At 45.3% G+C, this 15323-nt stretch overlaps 1 protein-coding gene across 1 annotated transcript; it reads left to right on the forward strand.

Moving 5' to 3' along the window:
- Positions 1 to 1003: 1003 nt before the first annotated feature.
- LOC311629616 (acyl-coenzyme A amino acid N-acyltransferase 2-like) lies at positions 1004 to 10881 on the forward strand. The gene is made up of 4 exons (XM_084897889.1): positions 1004 to 1228; positions 6383 to 6854; positions 7315 to 7517; positions 9092 to 10881. Exons 2-4 carry the CDS (start codon positions 6395 to 6397, stop codon positions 9737 to 9739), a joined length of 1311 nt encoding a protein of 436 aa, XP_084754015.1. The 5' UTR covers positions 1004 to 1228; positions 6383 to 6394; the 3' UTR covers positions 9740 to 10881.
- Positions 10882 to 15323: the final 4442 nt, after the last annotated feature.

Below are 15323 nucleotides of genomic sequence, written 5' to 3' on the forward strand. Positions count from 1 at the left end.
CACCACCAGGTCTATTGTATATAACAAGTGGATGGCAAACTCATTAGTCAACCGAGCCAAATATCAAGAGTACAATTGAAATTTCTTTTGAGAGATAAATTTTTTAAACTTAAACTTCTTCTAAAGCCACTTCTTCAAAATAGACTCGCCCAGACTGTGGTATTTTGTGGAAGAGCCACACTCAAGGGGCCAAACAGCCACATGTGGCTCATAAGCCCAAATTTGCAGACCTCAGGTAAATAATAAAGAGATAATATGCAAATTGACCCTCATATCCTTGAACAAGATGTACACCCCCATGTGGTCAAATATGGCCACTACAGGATGGCCAGCATGGGGAGGTTAGTTGTGGGCAATCAGGCCAGCAGGGAAGGGCAGTTGGGGGTGATCAGGCTGACAGGGTAGCAGTTAGGTGTAGATCAGGCTGGCAGGGGAATGGTTAGAGGGTGATAAGACTGGCAGGCAGACAAGCGGTTGGGAGCCAGTAGTCCCAGATTGGAGAGGGTACAGGCTGGGCTGAGCCATTGCACCCCTCCCCCCCAACCCCCCCCCCCCCCCCCCACACACACACACACTAATTTTGTGCACCCTAATGCACTGGAGGGGGAGTGTCCTTCAGCCCAGCCTGTACCCTCTCCAAATTAAATTTATTTTTTAATTACACTTTGCAGTTAATGTTTTGTACTAGTTTCAGGTGTACCATATAGTGGTTATCATATACTTTAATCACATACTTTACAAAGTCCCCCTCCTCCCACCCTAACTCTCCCCCCTGCAATATTTCCAGGGAGTCTAAAAACCACACTGCACTGAAGATGGATATTTGGGATTCATCTTTTTAAAAGCTACCAAAAAGGCAGCTGCCTAAGAGGCCACAGTCTTGGAGGAGAAGATCCAGAAGGAACTGAAGCAAAGGAGACTGGTACTGGGAGTCTAGAGTTGGAGTCAGGGACTGAAAACTGGAGTTGGGGGGTGAAATATGAGACTCCATTATGAAACCTCTGCACTGAAAGGCAGGGCTGCTGAACAGCCTCTGCCCAGACCCACTGCCTGCTGGGGCCTTAAAGTGAAAGCGCTGTTTGCTGTTTCTGGAGAGACAATTTGACCTTTGAACAGAAGGCGGGCATGTTTCAAAGGATACAAATTAGCGGGCCACCGGCAAGGGTCCAGTGCTTGCAGTCCAGTGTGAGCATTCCGCTCCTGACTGCTTCCTGCTGTGGAATCCAGGGTGAGTGTTTGGGGAAGCCGGGCAGAAACGGTCTGCTTTCTGGTTTCAGTGGCCGGGCCCCTGGGAAGGCTGCCTTCCTTGTGCTGTGTGTGCTTCTCTCATCTCAGCAGACAGGGCAGTTCTCAGAGGGCCCATCGAATCATATCCGTGAGGGTTTATTGATCAGAAATACCTGGCTGCAAAAATCAGGGTTCTGCTCATGTGAAATTCATGGAGAGATTGTTTCTTGGCTCAAGACATTGTTTTTAGGAATTTTTTTTTTCTTTCTGGAAAGGAGAGGGAGGACGGGCTCCTGATGAAGAAAGAAAGGCATTAGGCTCCTAAAGGGAATGAAATGGTTGTTTCTTCATTAGGAATGTTAATTTCTATGTGTGACCTTCGGTTCTCTCTTATTTTTTTTTGTGTCCAGCCCCCTGGTGTGTTGGTGTTTGGCCAGTTTTTTACTGCCCTTCCTCTGAAAAGTCGAGTTCTCCTGGCGGGCATAGACTTGATCCATTTTCCCCTGGGAATGTGGGGGTCCAGAAGCAGCTCACCAACGTGGCCTTGAGCTCTCAGCCCCTCTCAGGCTGTATCCCTATTGCTGAGGGCTCCCTCTCCAACAAGGATAAGCCGGTGGGTGGCGGCTCAGTTGTGGGTTCTTGGCCTCTGGTTGCTTTGTATCCTTGGTTTCATTCACACTTTGCAGTGTGCAGGGTTCTGCTTTCTGCTGCAAAGAAGTGAAGTGCTGAAACCGGTTTGTCTCAGTGGATAGAGCATAGGCCTGTGGACTGTACGGTCCCAGGTTCAATTCCCAACAAGGGCATGTACCTTAGTTGCGGGCACATTTCCAGTAGGGGGTGTGCAGGAGGCAGCTGATGGATGTTTCTCTCTCATCCATGTTTCTAACTCTATCCCTCTCCCTTCCTCTCTGTAAAAATCAATTAAATATATATATATATGTATATATATATATATATGTATATGTATATTTTTATACATATATATATGTATATTTTTTTTAAGTGGGGAAGCCTGGCAATTTTATATTGGACTTTGAGGAGTCTCGAACTTCAGTAGTAGTGCATCAAAATTCAACTGGGGTTCTATTCTTCTTCATCCTCTCTGAGAAATTTCACACAATTTTATTTTATTTTTTGCTCTCTTATTTATCATTTAAAACATTATAATTCCTCAAACATTTACTGAGCAATGAATATGTGCCAAGCAGTATTTTAGGAACCAAGGAATAGAGTGTTGAACAAGCTATAATTCCTGCCCTTGAGGAATAATTTATAATCTAGAGCAGTGTTTCCCAACCTTCTCTCATGATGAGAATCACCTGGTGGAGTTGTTAAAACACAGATTCCTGGATCCCAACTAAGAAGTGCTATACTAGAATTTTTGGGAACATATAGGTAAAATTGCATACCTAACTTAGTGCTCTGTATATAACATCTGTGTTAGAGCACTAGTTAAGTATAAAATTGCATACCTAACTTAGTGCTCTGTATATAACATCTGTGTTAGAGCACTAGTTAAGTATAAAATTGCATACCTAACTTAGTGCTCTGTATATAACATCTGTGTTAGAGCACTAGTTAAGTATACAATTTTACCTATATGTTCCCAAAAATTCTAGTTTAGCACTTCTTAGTTGGGATCCAGGAATCTGTGTTTTAACAACTCCACCAGGTGATTCTCATCATGAGAGAAGGTTGGGAAACACTGATCTAGAGTAGTGCTATCCAATAGAATATTCTAGAATGATGAAAATGGTCTATATCTACATTGTTCAAAGCAGTAGCCACTAGTTAACTGTGCCTATTGAGCAGTTAAAATGCAGTGTGAGTGAGGCATTACATTTAAAATTTTATTTTATTTTATTTTTTTAAATATATTTTATTGATTTTTTATAGAGAGGAAGGGAGAGGGATAGAGAGCCAGAAATATCAATTAGAGAGAAACATCGACCAGTTGCCTCCTGCACACCCTCCACTGGGGATGTGCCCGCAACCAAGCACATGCCCTTGACCGGAATTGAACCTTGGACCCTATAGTCCGCAGTCCGACGCTCTATCCACTGAGCCAAACCAGCCAGGGCTAAATTTTATTTTTAATGAATTAAAACTTGACTAGCTGCATGTGGCTAAAACAGAGAGATGCAGCTGATAAAGAAATAATGAGCCCTGTTTAGATTCAGACAACCTCTTACTTATAGGCATAGCTAAAGTTGTGGACTCTCGGGGTCCTTGCCTCACACCCCCAAAGGGCAGCTCTGAATCAAAAGGAGCCTGATGACTTCCACACAGTCAGGCCATCCCCTGAGGTGAGAAGCTACTCTAGCCTGCAGCAAAATGGTCACAGAGCCTCCAGCTCTGCCCTGCAGGGCTGGGAAAGGGCTGTGCTGTTCTGGAATAGGGGTTTCTCAAGATAAAAACCATCTGCTTTCTGTCTCTGTCCCTCTCTCCCACATTCCACCCCAAGACAGGCTCTTTGTGACTACCTGGGTACAGCTTCTGAATGTGGGGAACTTAGCCACATACAGAGTCCAGTACCAGCACCAAACAAGGCAAGAGAGACTGCTGGGAACCAAACTTTCAGAACTTGAAGGGCTTGGCGACGCCAATACATGTTGTTGCCTAGGTGCCCTTTTGCCTCACCTTTTGTCCTGACCCCAAGAGAGTGACCAGTGATCTCTGAGTTTCAATTCTAAATTGGTGGGAGGAGAACTCCCCTGGCACATCTAGAATGACGTATCTGGACCTGATCCAATCACAGTGACCCTATGGTTGAGGTCACATGAGGTATAAACATAGGTACTTATTTTCTGGGCTTTTGGGGGAGCAATTCTCAGATAAAGAGGAATCAGGTCTTGGGAAGAAATCTCAACATCTTATATTATTACAAAAGCACTATTTAAGTAGAGTACTTTTATTACATTTCTGGTGTTAGTATTTTCTTGCACATTTTGAATCTCATAGCTCCTAAGCATGTACATGGTATGATACCTGAGTATCAATAGGATCCTTCAAGTTTTAGCATATTGATCCTGCCCTTGAGGAGTTTGTAGTTCACTTGAGGGGATGGGAACAGAGGCAGGATGCCTGCTGGAGAGTGGGTACGGAAACAATTCAAATTAATTCAACTAGAAAATAAAATCTGTTAGAGTCAATACTTTGTGTAGAAGTTTTGAGAAAGAAAGCACCAAGAAGACCTGGGAATGGATTTGTAAAATAGGGGAAATCACTGATCCCTTCTTTAGGATCTCTTTTGGACTTGGAGGAGTCTCCCAACTTCAGGAGTAGTGCATCAAAGCGGAGGACAAAGGAAACAGCTGATATAGAGGCTTCCAGGAAGGATCAGATCAGAAAATACCCAACAGAGCGTCAAAATGTTGCATGGGACATGGGATTTTTAAAAAGATTGTCCCATCTCACTAACATGAATGAAAGACCCAGGAAGTCTGCACTGATGCCACCTGCTTCTGTTAAGAACTTTCCAGGTGTTGTAGAAAAACATTCACAATGATTCCATTAACTCAAAAAGAGTTTAGGCTTACACAATATGGCCAGTAATGCTGGTTGTTGATAGTTAAGGTTGGGAAGAAATGAGGTCTTTGCAGAAAATCACTTTCCTTTGACCATCGCCTTCCTCCAATGACTCTCCACAGTGAAGGAGCCCCATTGCTGTCCCTGCCAGTTTATTTTCTCAAGGTTTTCCTTCTCACAAATCTAGCCCTGAACGTCTTGAATTCACATTCCCCCATAAAAAATTAAGGGTCCCTTGGAGAATCCAACTTTCTGAGGGCACACCTACTGCTACAATGTGTGTGAAGATATTATTGGAAAACTCCCCACACTCCATACCTATGTCAGAGTCTCATAGGAGAATTTTTTTTTTTTCCCCAGAGCTCAATTTTGGAAAGACCTCACTCTTTCCTTGCCCCTGAGGAAGTGGTAACTGTTTCTATGAGAACAATTAGAACAACAAACCGACCAGGTTCCTTTCTTCCTGCGGCTTTCACGGATTCAGGGCCAAACACACAACCCACAAAATGCGCTACTCTTCATGCTCCAGGTTTCCTTTTATCAATGCCTCTGATTCTAGTTCCTATTTTCCCAGGTCCCTATTGTATTTTTATTTTACTCTGTGTATTTGTTTATCTGTAAACAGGTTCAAATCCTTTGAGAAATGAGGATTTGAATAAAGGAAGGAAGGAGAGAAAGAAAGAAAGAAAGAAAGAAAGAAAGAAAGAAAGAAAGAAAGAAAGAAAGAAAGGGAGGGAGGGAGGGAGGGAGGAAGGAAGGAAGGACGGACGGACGGAAGGAAGGAAGGAAGGAAGGAAGGAAAGAAGGAAGGAAGGAAGGAAGAAAGGAAGAAAGGAAGGAAGGATAGAGAGAAAGGAAGGAAGAAAAGAAGGAAGGAAGGAAGGAAAGAAGGAAGGAAGGAAGGAAGAAAGGAAGAAAGGAAGGAAGGATAGAGAGAAAGGAAGGAAGAAAAGGAAGATAGGAAGGTATTCCTCATAATTAAGTAGAGTAAGAAATGGCTGATCAAATATACACTATAGTCTCTTTACTACAAACAACATTGAGACAAGATCATAAAGTTTTATTTTCCCTTAGAAAGACCCAATAATCGGAACTGTGAGAGAGCAGGAGGTCAGATTTATTGTACAAGGGCAGGGAGAGGTTAGAGAGAAAGTAAACACACCACCACATATTCTGTGTTTATGTGCCTGTGGCCCAGGAAGGCGGGGGGCTAAAACGCAGCACTGATCCTTCCTTGAGTCTAAGCCCTTCCTCCTGCACCTTTGGGCTCTAACGAACACCCTCTGACGTTGGTCCCATGGCTATTAATCTCAACTAAGGAATTAAAGCTCCACTTACTTAACACCACACCACTAAAATTTAACACGCTGTTATATAATGGATAAGACAGGAGGCTGTGGGTGTCGGACCCAGCTTGAATTTCCAGTTCTACTATTAATTATTTATGAGGCTTTGAACGTGCCACTTAACCTGTTTCCTGCTCTTTAAAATGAGGGTAACGGGCACTCCCTCCTCCAAACACCCTGCACTGTCTCCAGAAAGCTAACTAGGCTGGACCTCACATAAGCCTGGTCTGGATCTTTTCCTTGGACTTTTCTCCAGCTCAAAGCCTCCTCTGCCTCTGCAGGGTGGGCCGCCAATGTTCCAGCTGACAGCCACCCCGGCCAGCGCCCTTTCTGATGAGCCTGTGCACATCCGAGCGACAGGCCTGCCTCCGCTGCAGCCGGTGACCCTCAAAGCATCCCTGAAGGATGAGAAGGGAAACCTCTACCAGTCCAAGGCCTTCTACCAGGCTGACGAGGCCGGCGAGCTGGACCTGCAGCGGGCTCCTTCCGTGGGAGGCGACTACGTGGGGGTCCACCCCATGGGCCTCTTCTGGTCTCTGAAGCCTGAGAGGCCCTTTGGGAGGCTCCTGAAGAGGGATGTGAACAGCCCCTTCTTGGTCACGCTGGACCTGTACGACTCCGTTTGCTCCCAAAATCCAGCCCCGGTTCCGCCCCGGGCCAGCCAGGTGGTGCAGCGCTGGTTCCTCCGCCCGGGGACGCAGCGGGTGCCCATCCGAGAGGGCCGCGTGCGGGGCACCCTCTTCCTCCCTCCAGGTGAGACGGATCGATGGCGGTAGAGAAAACAGGGTTGATGGAAATAAAAACAAAATTAAAGAGCATTGCCGAAATCGGTTTGGCTCAGTGGACAGAGCATAGACCAGCGGACAGAAGGGTCCCGGGTTTGATTCCCGTCAAGGGCATGTACCTTGGATGCTGGCACATCCTCAGTGTTGGCGTGCTAAAGGCAGCTGATCGATGACTTTCTCTCATCAATTTTTTTAACTTCCTCTCTTTAAAAAATCAACAAAATAAAAAAATTAAAGAGCATCATCAAAGTATTTCCCGCGATCTATTAAAACCAACCGGTATTTCCCAGGATCTGTTATTAAAACGAGCTTGCCCTTGTGTGTTTGGGTGGGAAGGTGGAATTCATTTTGCTCTCTGCCTGTGCTCTCTGCTTGACCCTCCTCTCCCTCTTCCTAATCCTATTCTCTCCTCTCTTTGTTGTTCTCAGGGGAAGGCCCTTTCCCAGGAGTCATGGACTTGTTTGGGGGTATCGGGGGTCTCATAGAATTCCGAGCCAGCCTGCTGGCTGCCCGTGGCTTTGCAGTTCTGGCAGTAGCGTACTTCGCCTACGAAGACCTGCCCACGCTGCTGGAGGAGGTGGACCTGGAGTATTTCGAGGAGGCTGCCAACTTGCTACTAGCTCATCCCAAGGTATTTAAAGATAATTTTCATTTTACCTTGCAACCTTATAGCAAAAGACAAAACACAAAAACAAACAAACAAACAAATCACAGATGTTTGTTCTGATCAGTTTACACCAGTTTGTTTAAACCTGGGCATAGTACAACCCTTGACAGTTAAAATGGAAATGCTGTTGTCGACCTTGTAGGATTGATGCTCCTATCTACCGTAGGGTACGGTGGGATTGATCAGCGATCAGCGTAGTGCTTGCTGGCATGAAGAAGACAAGAAAAAAAAAAAAAGGGTGGATATATTGTGATCATTTTCAGTGGGCAAAAAGCCAAGACTTCTTGCATTTAAAGCGCTAGCTTTTGATTTACATTGGGCTCTTCAATGTTTTATCAGGTGATTGAGACATCAGAAAGGTGTTGGGATTACAACTGTGAGCAAAATAACTTACCAGGTGGCTATGTGTGCGGTTGTCTCTCCAGCATGCTGGTCCTTTCCTCCCTTGTCTCTCAGACTCTTTCCTCCCCTCGCCCCCCTCAGCCTGTCACGGAAGAAAGGACCCACTCCTCTGACCTACTTACTGCTTTGCCTGTTGGACGGGGTCCTGAAATTCACCTGTCAGTAGAATCCAAGTCTTTCCTCCTTAGGATTAGCCTTTGGAAAATCTCTGTAGCTGTAGGACGCTATTTAAGTAGGAACCACTCTGACATAAGAGTGGAAAGAACCCAGGAAACCTCTTTTCCTAGTGGGAGAGAAGAATTTGATTCTTACCTGCCTCTGCTTTTAGGATGTAGATTGCGGCTGGCATGTTCGATCCTTCAGGCTTTTATAGAACTCTGCCTTTGATAAAGAGTTTTAAAAAAAAACATATATTTTATTGATTTTTTTATTTTTACAGAGAGGAAGGGAGAGGGATAGTTAGAAACATTGATGACCCAAAACCGGTTTGGCTCAGTGGATAGAGCATCGGCCTACGGACTGAAAGGTGCTGGGTTCGATTTCGGTCAAGGGCATGTACCTTGGTTGCAGGCACATCCCCAGTAGGGGGTGTGCAGGAGGCAGCTGATCGATGTTTCTCTCTCATCGATGTTTCTAACTCTCTATCCCTCTCTCTTCCTCTCTGTAAAATATCAATAATATATATATATATATATATATATATATATATATATATATATATATATTAAAAAGAAACATTGATGAGAGAGGAATATCGATCAGCTGCCTCCTGGGTACGTGCTCGCAACCAAGCTACATGCTCTTGATGGAAATGGAACCGGGGATACCTCAGTCCACATGTCAACGTCCACTGAGCCCAACCAGCCAGGGCTGATAAAGAGTTTTTATTTCTATTCTTTCCCCTGAGCTTCCATAACAATCCGGCAAAGTAGCCAATCCTATCACCTCTCTTACCCCGAGACAATAATAGGCTTAGGGAGGGGAGATAGGAACTGTTCTCAGTCACAAAAGCCTGTGACCCCGCGTGCCAGGACTCCCACCTCACTTGTTCTAATGCCCATCATACCAGCTCGTGGCCCGTGGCACGGCTTCTCAGCGGGTGGCCTGCCATGGGTTCCCTTCCTTGTGTGTTTCAGGTCCGAGGGCCAGGTATCGGCGTGCTGTCTGTGAGCAAAGGCGCGGAGATCGGGCTGGCCATGGCCTGCTTCCTCAAGCAGGTGGCAGCCGCTGTCCTCATCAATGGGCCTAACGCCGTCTGCGACTTCCCGCTCAGGTACCGGGGTCTGGTCATGTCCCCCATCCCCGCGTTCCTGGAGCGAATGCAGGTGCACGTCTCCGGGGCCGTGCGCCTCCTCCACTTCAGGGGGGACCCGCGGGAGAAGCTGAATCAGCCGAGCGTGTTTCCTATCGAAAAGGCCCGGGGTCAGATCCTCTTCGTCATAGGAGAGGATGACCAATCGATCAACAGCAAAGCCTATGCTGAGCAGGCCCTGGAGCAGCTGAAGAGCCACGGGAGAAGCAATGGAAGGATACTGGTCTACCCGGGGGCAGGCCACCTTCTAGAGCCGCCCTATGCACCCCTGTGCTATGCTTCCCGTATCTACTCTGTTTCCGCTTCCGCATCCAATAATCACCCCCTTGCGCGTTCCCGCAATTACTCCATTTCCCAGCCCCTGCTCTGGGGAGGGGAGCCTGCAGCACATGCTGCAGCCCAAGAGCACGCCTGGGGGGAGATCCAGAAGTTCTTCAGGCAACACCTCACGCCAGCCAGAAGCCAGCTCTGAGCAAGGGTGAAGGCTGAGATGGAGGAGGGAGAGAAAGAGGAGGGTGAGGCAGGGATGTGCGGGAAGTGGGGCCCTCCTGATTTCTCTATATTCACAGTCACCTTGAATGAACTGCAAGAAAACTGGACGAAACCAAAGGACTAGGTGCCTCTGACGTATTTATGACAAGTTTGTATGCACTTTGAATTTTTGTAAATGGAATATTAGTTTATATGCACCAGGAAATGCTGCTATTTCAATGCAAACGAATAATCTTTTGTACCCCAATTAGGGATATACCTTGAATCAAGGTATTGCCAATCTAGGTAAATTCCCTGGAATGTCCAAGAAGTTACTTGTAGAAATACATTTTCTGTTTAAACTCTTTTGAGTTGAGTTTCTGACATTTAATGTGCAATATCACTATCCAGTGTAATGCTTGCTATAGATTTCCAGTTGATACTTTAATTTTTTTTTAGAGTGGGATGCTCCTTTTTATTTCTAAAATATATTTGTTATTACAATTTCAATCAGGAATTGGATTGAGTTGAATCAAGTGCCTTTGTAGCATTTATTGAAATTAAATGAGTTACTATATTTCAAGCTCTTAGAACAGTGCCTGGTGCACAGCAATTTTTATGAGTTAGCTATTTTTATTTTCATAATGATTTCCTCCTTCAATCTGTTAATATGGTGAATTACATTCATTAATGAACTAATTTTGCATATTCATCTAACTTTAATAGATGAATACTTTATATTGACTAATTTGTGTCTTTAAATTTATTGTGAAGCCAACCTGGTCATTATATTTTCTTAGAATTTCACCCATAGGGAGGGTGGGGTTGGAAAGGTAATGGGGGGGGGGAGATGAGGACAAATATGTAATAAAGAAATTTAAAAGAAAAAATCAATCAATAAAGTAATTAAAAAGAAAAAAAAAAGAATTTCACCCATATTTTCTAGAACACATTTTTCTCTTATATTTTTCCCCCATATTCCCTGTTGTTTATTTACATGCTATCTCTTTTTCCTCTTAGTTTGACTTACCAAATACTTGTCTATTTTAGTGATCTTTTCTAAGAATAGCTCTTGGTTTGGTTATCAGTCAAATTTGATTCGTCAATTTCTGTTTATTTAAAATAAATGCATTCCTTCTGCCCTTTTTGTGTTTATTTTTTCTGGCTTCTTGATATGCGGTAGTTCTCATTTTGTTAATTTCTAAATAGCCTCTAATTGATATCTCCTTCCCCACACCCCTCGCCCCTTTAAACCAAGAGTAGTTTTAATAAAGCACAAAGAGCCATCCTACAGATCACAGGCTGGTTATAAAAAAAGAGGGGGGGGGGTGGAATGATGTTACTTTGCAGTGGAGAGATCACACTGTCACCACCTGAACTCTCCCATCAAAGTTAGCATCTCTAACAATGGTCAATTTGATGTTGTGTGCTTCATGATGAGATGTAAGGTAGAGTGCCCAGAACTACCTCTAACAACCATGTTGAATCTGAACTTAAGCCTTTAGATCAAATGTCTTATAAATGTGATGGCTACAGAACAAATTACATGGCACTTACAAAGAGACAGTCAAACAAACCCAGATTGTGGGTCATTCCATGATGTGGTCTTAAGGCCTAAAATCTATGAGAGCCTCTATGTAAGTTCTAGTCTGAAAGCTGTCAGGGCCAAGTCCTAAAACCAATGTGTCATCTGAGCGTGAAGGCAGGGAAAAACCAATGTCCTAGCTCCAACAGCCAGGCAGGGGGTATTCCTTCTTACTTGAAGGAAAGTCAGCCTTTTCATCCTATTCCACTTTCAACTCATTGGATGGGGCTCACCCACACTTTAGGGGAAGCAATCTACTCCGTCTATTGATTCAAGAAGTTAATCTCATCCAAAACACCCTCACAGACATACCCAGAATAATGTTTGACCAGATACCTGGGCACCTGGTAGTTCAGTTAGGCTGACATAAAATGAACCATCACAGCATGGGGAGACACTAAAATATTTCCATTTTATTGCTGTGTTAATTAAGCTGTGGAGAGCTTACTTTACCCAAACTCACATAAGTAGAGATAAGTTTACAACAGGATTGAACTTACAGTCTTTTCCCAAGACTCAGGTAACTATTATTTCACCCAGCTGACAGCAGTCGCTACCCAGGTTGCCGTAGCCTTTCTGTTATGGCTTCCACTATAATTATGGCTGGATGTGGCAAGTGTCTTTATAATTTCTCAGTTTGATTGGCTCAGCATGGAATAGTAAAGGACAGACTTTGGTAGTTAAAAAAAGAAGTATTCTGTAAAGACTCTTACATAAAAGACAGACTTCCTACTAGTCCACAGACATGGAACCTTTGCAAATACTTGGATATTACCACATGCAAAGAGAAATAAAGCAGGCCAAACAGAGGTGTGTTCTAACCTCAAGCTGTTGACCGGGCCCAAAGCCCTGGCTCATGGGACCACTTCGGGCTGTCCACCTGGCTCCTCCCCCTGCATGATGTAATCAAGTCCAGCTGGCCACCGGTCCCACCCCCTCGGGCTCACCAGACTACTTCTGGGTGTTCATCTGGGCCCCGCACACTGAGGCCGTCACACCACCACTTCCGGCTGGCCCCTGGCCCCATCCCCGAGCTAACAGATCACTCCTGGGCGTTTCCCAGGCACTGGCTTACCTGACCAATTTCCGGCTGTCCACCTGGCCCCTGATGACGTAACCATGCCCAGCTGGCCACTAGGTCCTCCCTCCCTCCCTTTCCTTCTTGTCCCTCCACCTGTGCTTACTGGACCGCTTCCGGCTGTTCACCTGGGCCTAGCTCTCCCCCTCGGCCATGTCACCACTTCAGGCTGTCCCCAAGCCTGCGTTCATCTGCCCTCTTCCGGGTGTTTCCATGGCCCTTAATTTCTTGACCACTTCCCGCTGGTCACGTGGGCTCTTACTCCTCACTGTTGTTCACCTGACCACTGAGCACACTGGCCCAGTTCCTCACGCAGATGCATGGACTTCCCAATCGCTGGAAGTTGGGTTAAAGGCCTAACACCCATAGCCCCAGATCACCCTTTTGCCCACAGGCTGCTTCCTACCCTATGGGGGGTTGGGAAGCAGAGGGCAGCCAGCCCTCCTTCAAGACAACCACGGGGGTCCATCAGCCTCGGGACTCCCATTGTCCCCACCACGGGGGCATCTCACCCTGGAGTGGCCTGGGACCCGACAGCCCTGCCTGCGGGCTATGTTCTCTCTACTTGACCTTTGATGGGCACATCCAATATAAAATGACAGGGATTTATGCAGTATGTCCTCTAAGGCTACGATATAAAAGGGATATAGTCTCTACTTGGTTTTTCTCTCCGGAGGTTTTCCATTGGAACACAGACCAAGCTGTGAGGAAACCCAAACCAGCCCCTGCCAAAAGAACACTTTTAGACCCCAACGTAGGAGAAATGATGCCCCAGCTGTGAGCCAGCGTCAAATTCCAGACATGGAAAACCGAGTCCTCAGCTGATTTTATATCCCTGACTTTCATCTTCCAGTTCTGATACCATACATCATGGTATAGGGCCGAGGTCGGCAAACTGCGGCTCACAAGCCACATGTGGCTCTTTGGGCCCCTTGAGTGTGGCTCTTCCACAAAATACCAAGGCCTGGGCAAGTCTATTTTGAAGAAGTGGAGTTAGAAGAAGTTTAAAAAATTTGGCTCTCAAAAGAAATTTCAATCGTTGTACTGTTGATATTTGGCTCTGTTAACTAATGAGTTTGCTGACCATTGCTATAGGAACAAGCAGATCCCACTGAGTCCTGTCCTACTTCCTGACTCACATAATGTCTGAGCAAAATCAATTACTGTTGCACACCTCTACTTGTGGGGTGGTTTGTTACATAGCCAAAATAATCAGAACACCTATCTCTTTTGGGCTAATTAAATATTGGTGTCTTCGTGTTTATTCTAGAAATTAGTCTATGTATCTGAGGAATCCACACATTTTCAGGGCTGGCCAGAGATAGTGAGAGAGACAAAGACCTAAGCATTTGGCTCATGTGATTGAAGGGCTGGACATGTGCAGGGCAAGGCCAGCAGGCTGCAGGCCCAGGAGAGAGTTGTCGTTTGAAGGCAGACTGGAGGTTCAATTCCTTTTTCCTCAGAAGACCTCAGAGTCCCTTCTGCATGGTTCACACCTACCTATGGACAATTGCTAGTGTCCCCTTGGTACATAGTTGGCACTTTCCTGCCCGGTGCTCCCAACAGTGCCTTCACTCCTCATTTGCTACATCCCTAAGGGTTTGTGGAGGGCCAGGTTTCCTGATGTCTTCTGTTGTGGTCAGAAGAGTAGAAAAGGCCTGGCTCAGTGCCAGTTTAACCTGCACCTTGCTATATCACCTTGGAACCTTCTGTGCTTCTCTTAAAGTTTTAGAAAAACAGCATTATTTCTGCTGCACTCCTCTCTCCACCTCCCATCCACCCTCTCCTCCCATCCTTATATGGTCCTGGGAATTAGTGACTAGCTGGGAGCCTTGCTATCCTGCCCAGGTTCCTCACCTCTAGTGTGGGAGCACGGGGCCAAGTACCCTGCTCTTCCAGACCTTCCAGTCTGCCCATGACTTCCAAAGCCCTGCCCCTTCGCCTCCAGGCTGGCTTTTCACTTTTAATACATTTGATCACATCACTCCCATTTTATAAACTTAGAGAGCTGAGAAAGGAAAGTTAAGTAACTTGCTCAAGGTGAGTCAACTTGATAAATGATAGAGGATCAGGGTTCCAATCTTGGACTCTGATTCCAGAGATCATTGGTCTCTCAACTGCACCTCACTGGCTGCTAAATGGTAAGCAAAAATTAAAAGACAAGGTCCCAGCCCCTGAGAAATTCCGAACCTGGAAGCACAGACTATAATCTGTAGGTTGGGTCATTTGTGCATTATGACAGTGGATAGTGAGTGCGTTAACAACGGGCAGATTTCAGAGGTTCTAAGGGAGGCATTTCTGCACCAGGAGGGCTTCTGTTGTTACTTGCAAGAGTGGTTTGCAAACAGATATGGAATAGCACCCGTTCAAAGTACAGATCTCAGAACCTTACTTCAGACTTATTAAGTCAGAATCCCTGGGTGCAAGGTTGAGGAATCTTTGGCATACTCGCAGATCGTCTTTTCTTTAAGAATAATAATAATAATAAGAAGAAGAATAATTTTTTAAAGTTTTTTTTTCAAGAGTGAGATAGAAAAAGGAAGGGAGAGACAGAGAGAGAAACTCTGATATGAAAGCACAACATTGATCTGGCCTCCTTTTGCTACACTGGATGTCACCAACCAGCTAAGACACACCACCAGGTATATTGTATATAACAAGTGGACGGCAAACTCATTAGTCAACAGAGCCAAATATCAACAGTACAACAATTGAAATTTCTTTTGAGACACAAATTTTTTAAACTTAAACTTCTTCTAAAGCCACTTCTTCAAAATAGACTCGCCCAGACTGTGGTATTTTGTGGAAGAGCCACACTCAAGGGGCCAAAGAGCCATATGTGGCTCATGAGCCCAAATTTGCAGACCTCTGGTATATAATAAAGAGGTAATATGCAAATTGACCCTCATATCCTTGAACAAG

The sequence above is a fragment of the Pipistrellus hanaki genome (genome assembly GCF_964339955.1).
Source record: "Pipistrellus hanaki genome assembly, chromosome: 11".
Taxonomy (NCBI): Eukaryota; Metazoa; Chordata; class Mammalia; order Chiroptera; family Vespertilionidae; genus Pipistrellus; species Pipistrellus hanaki.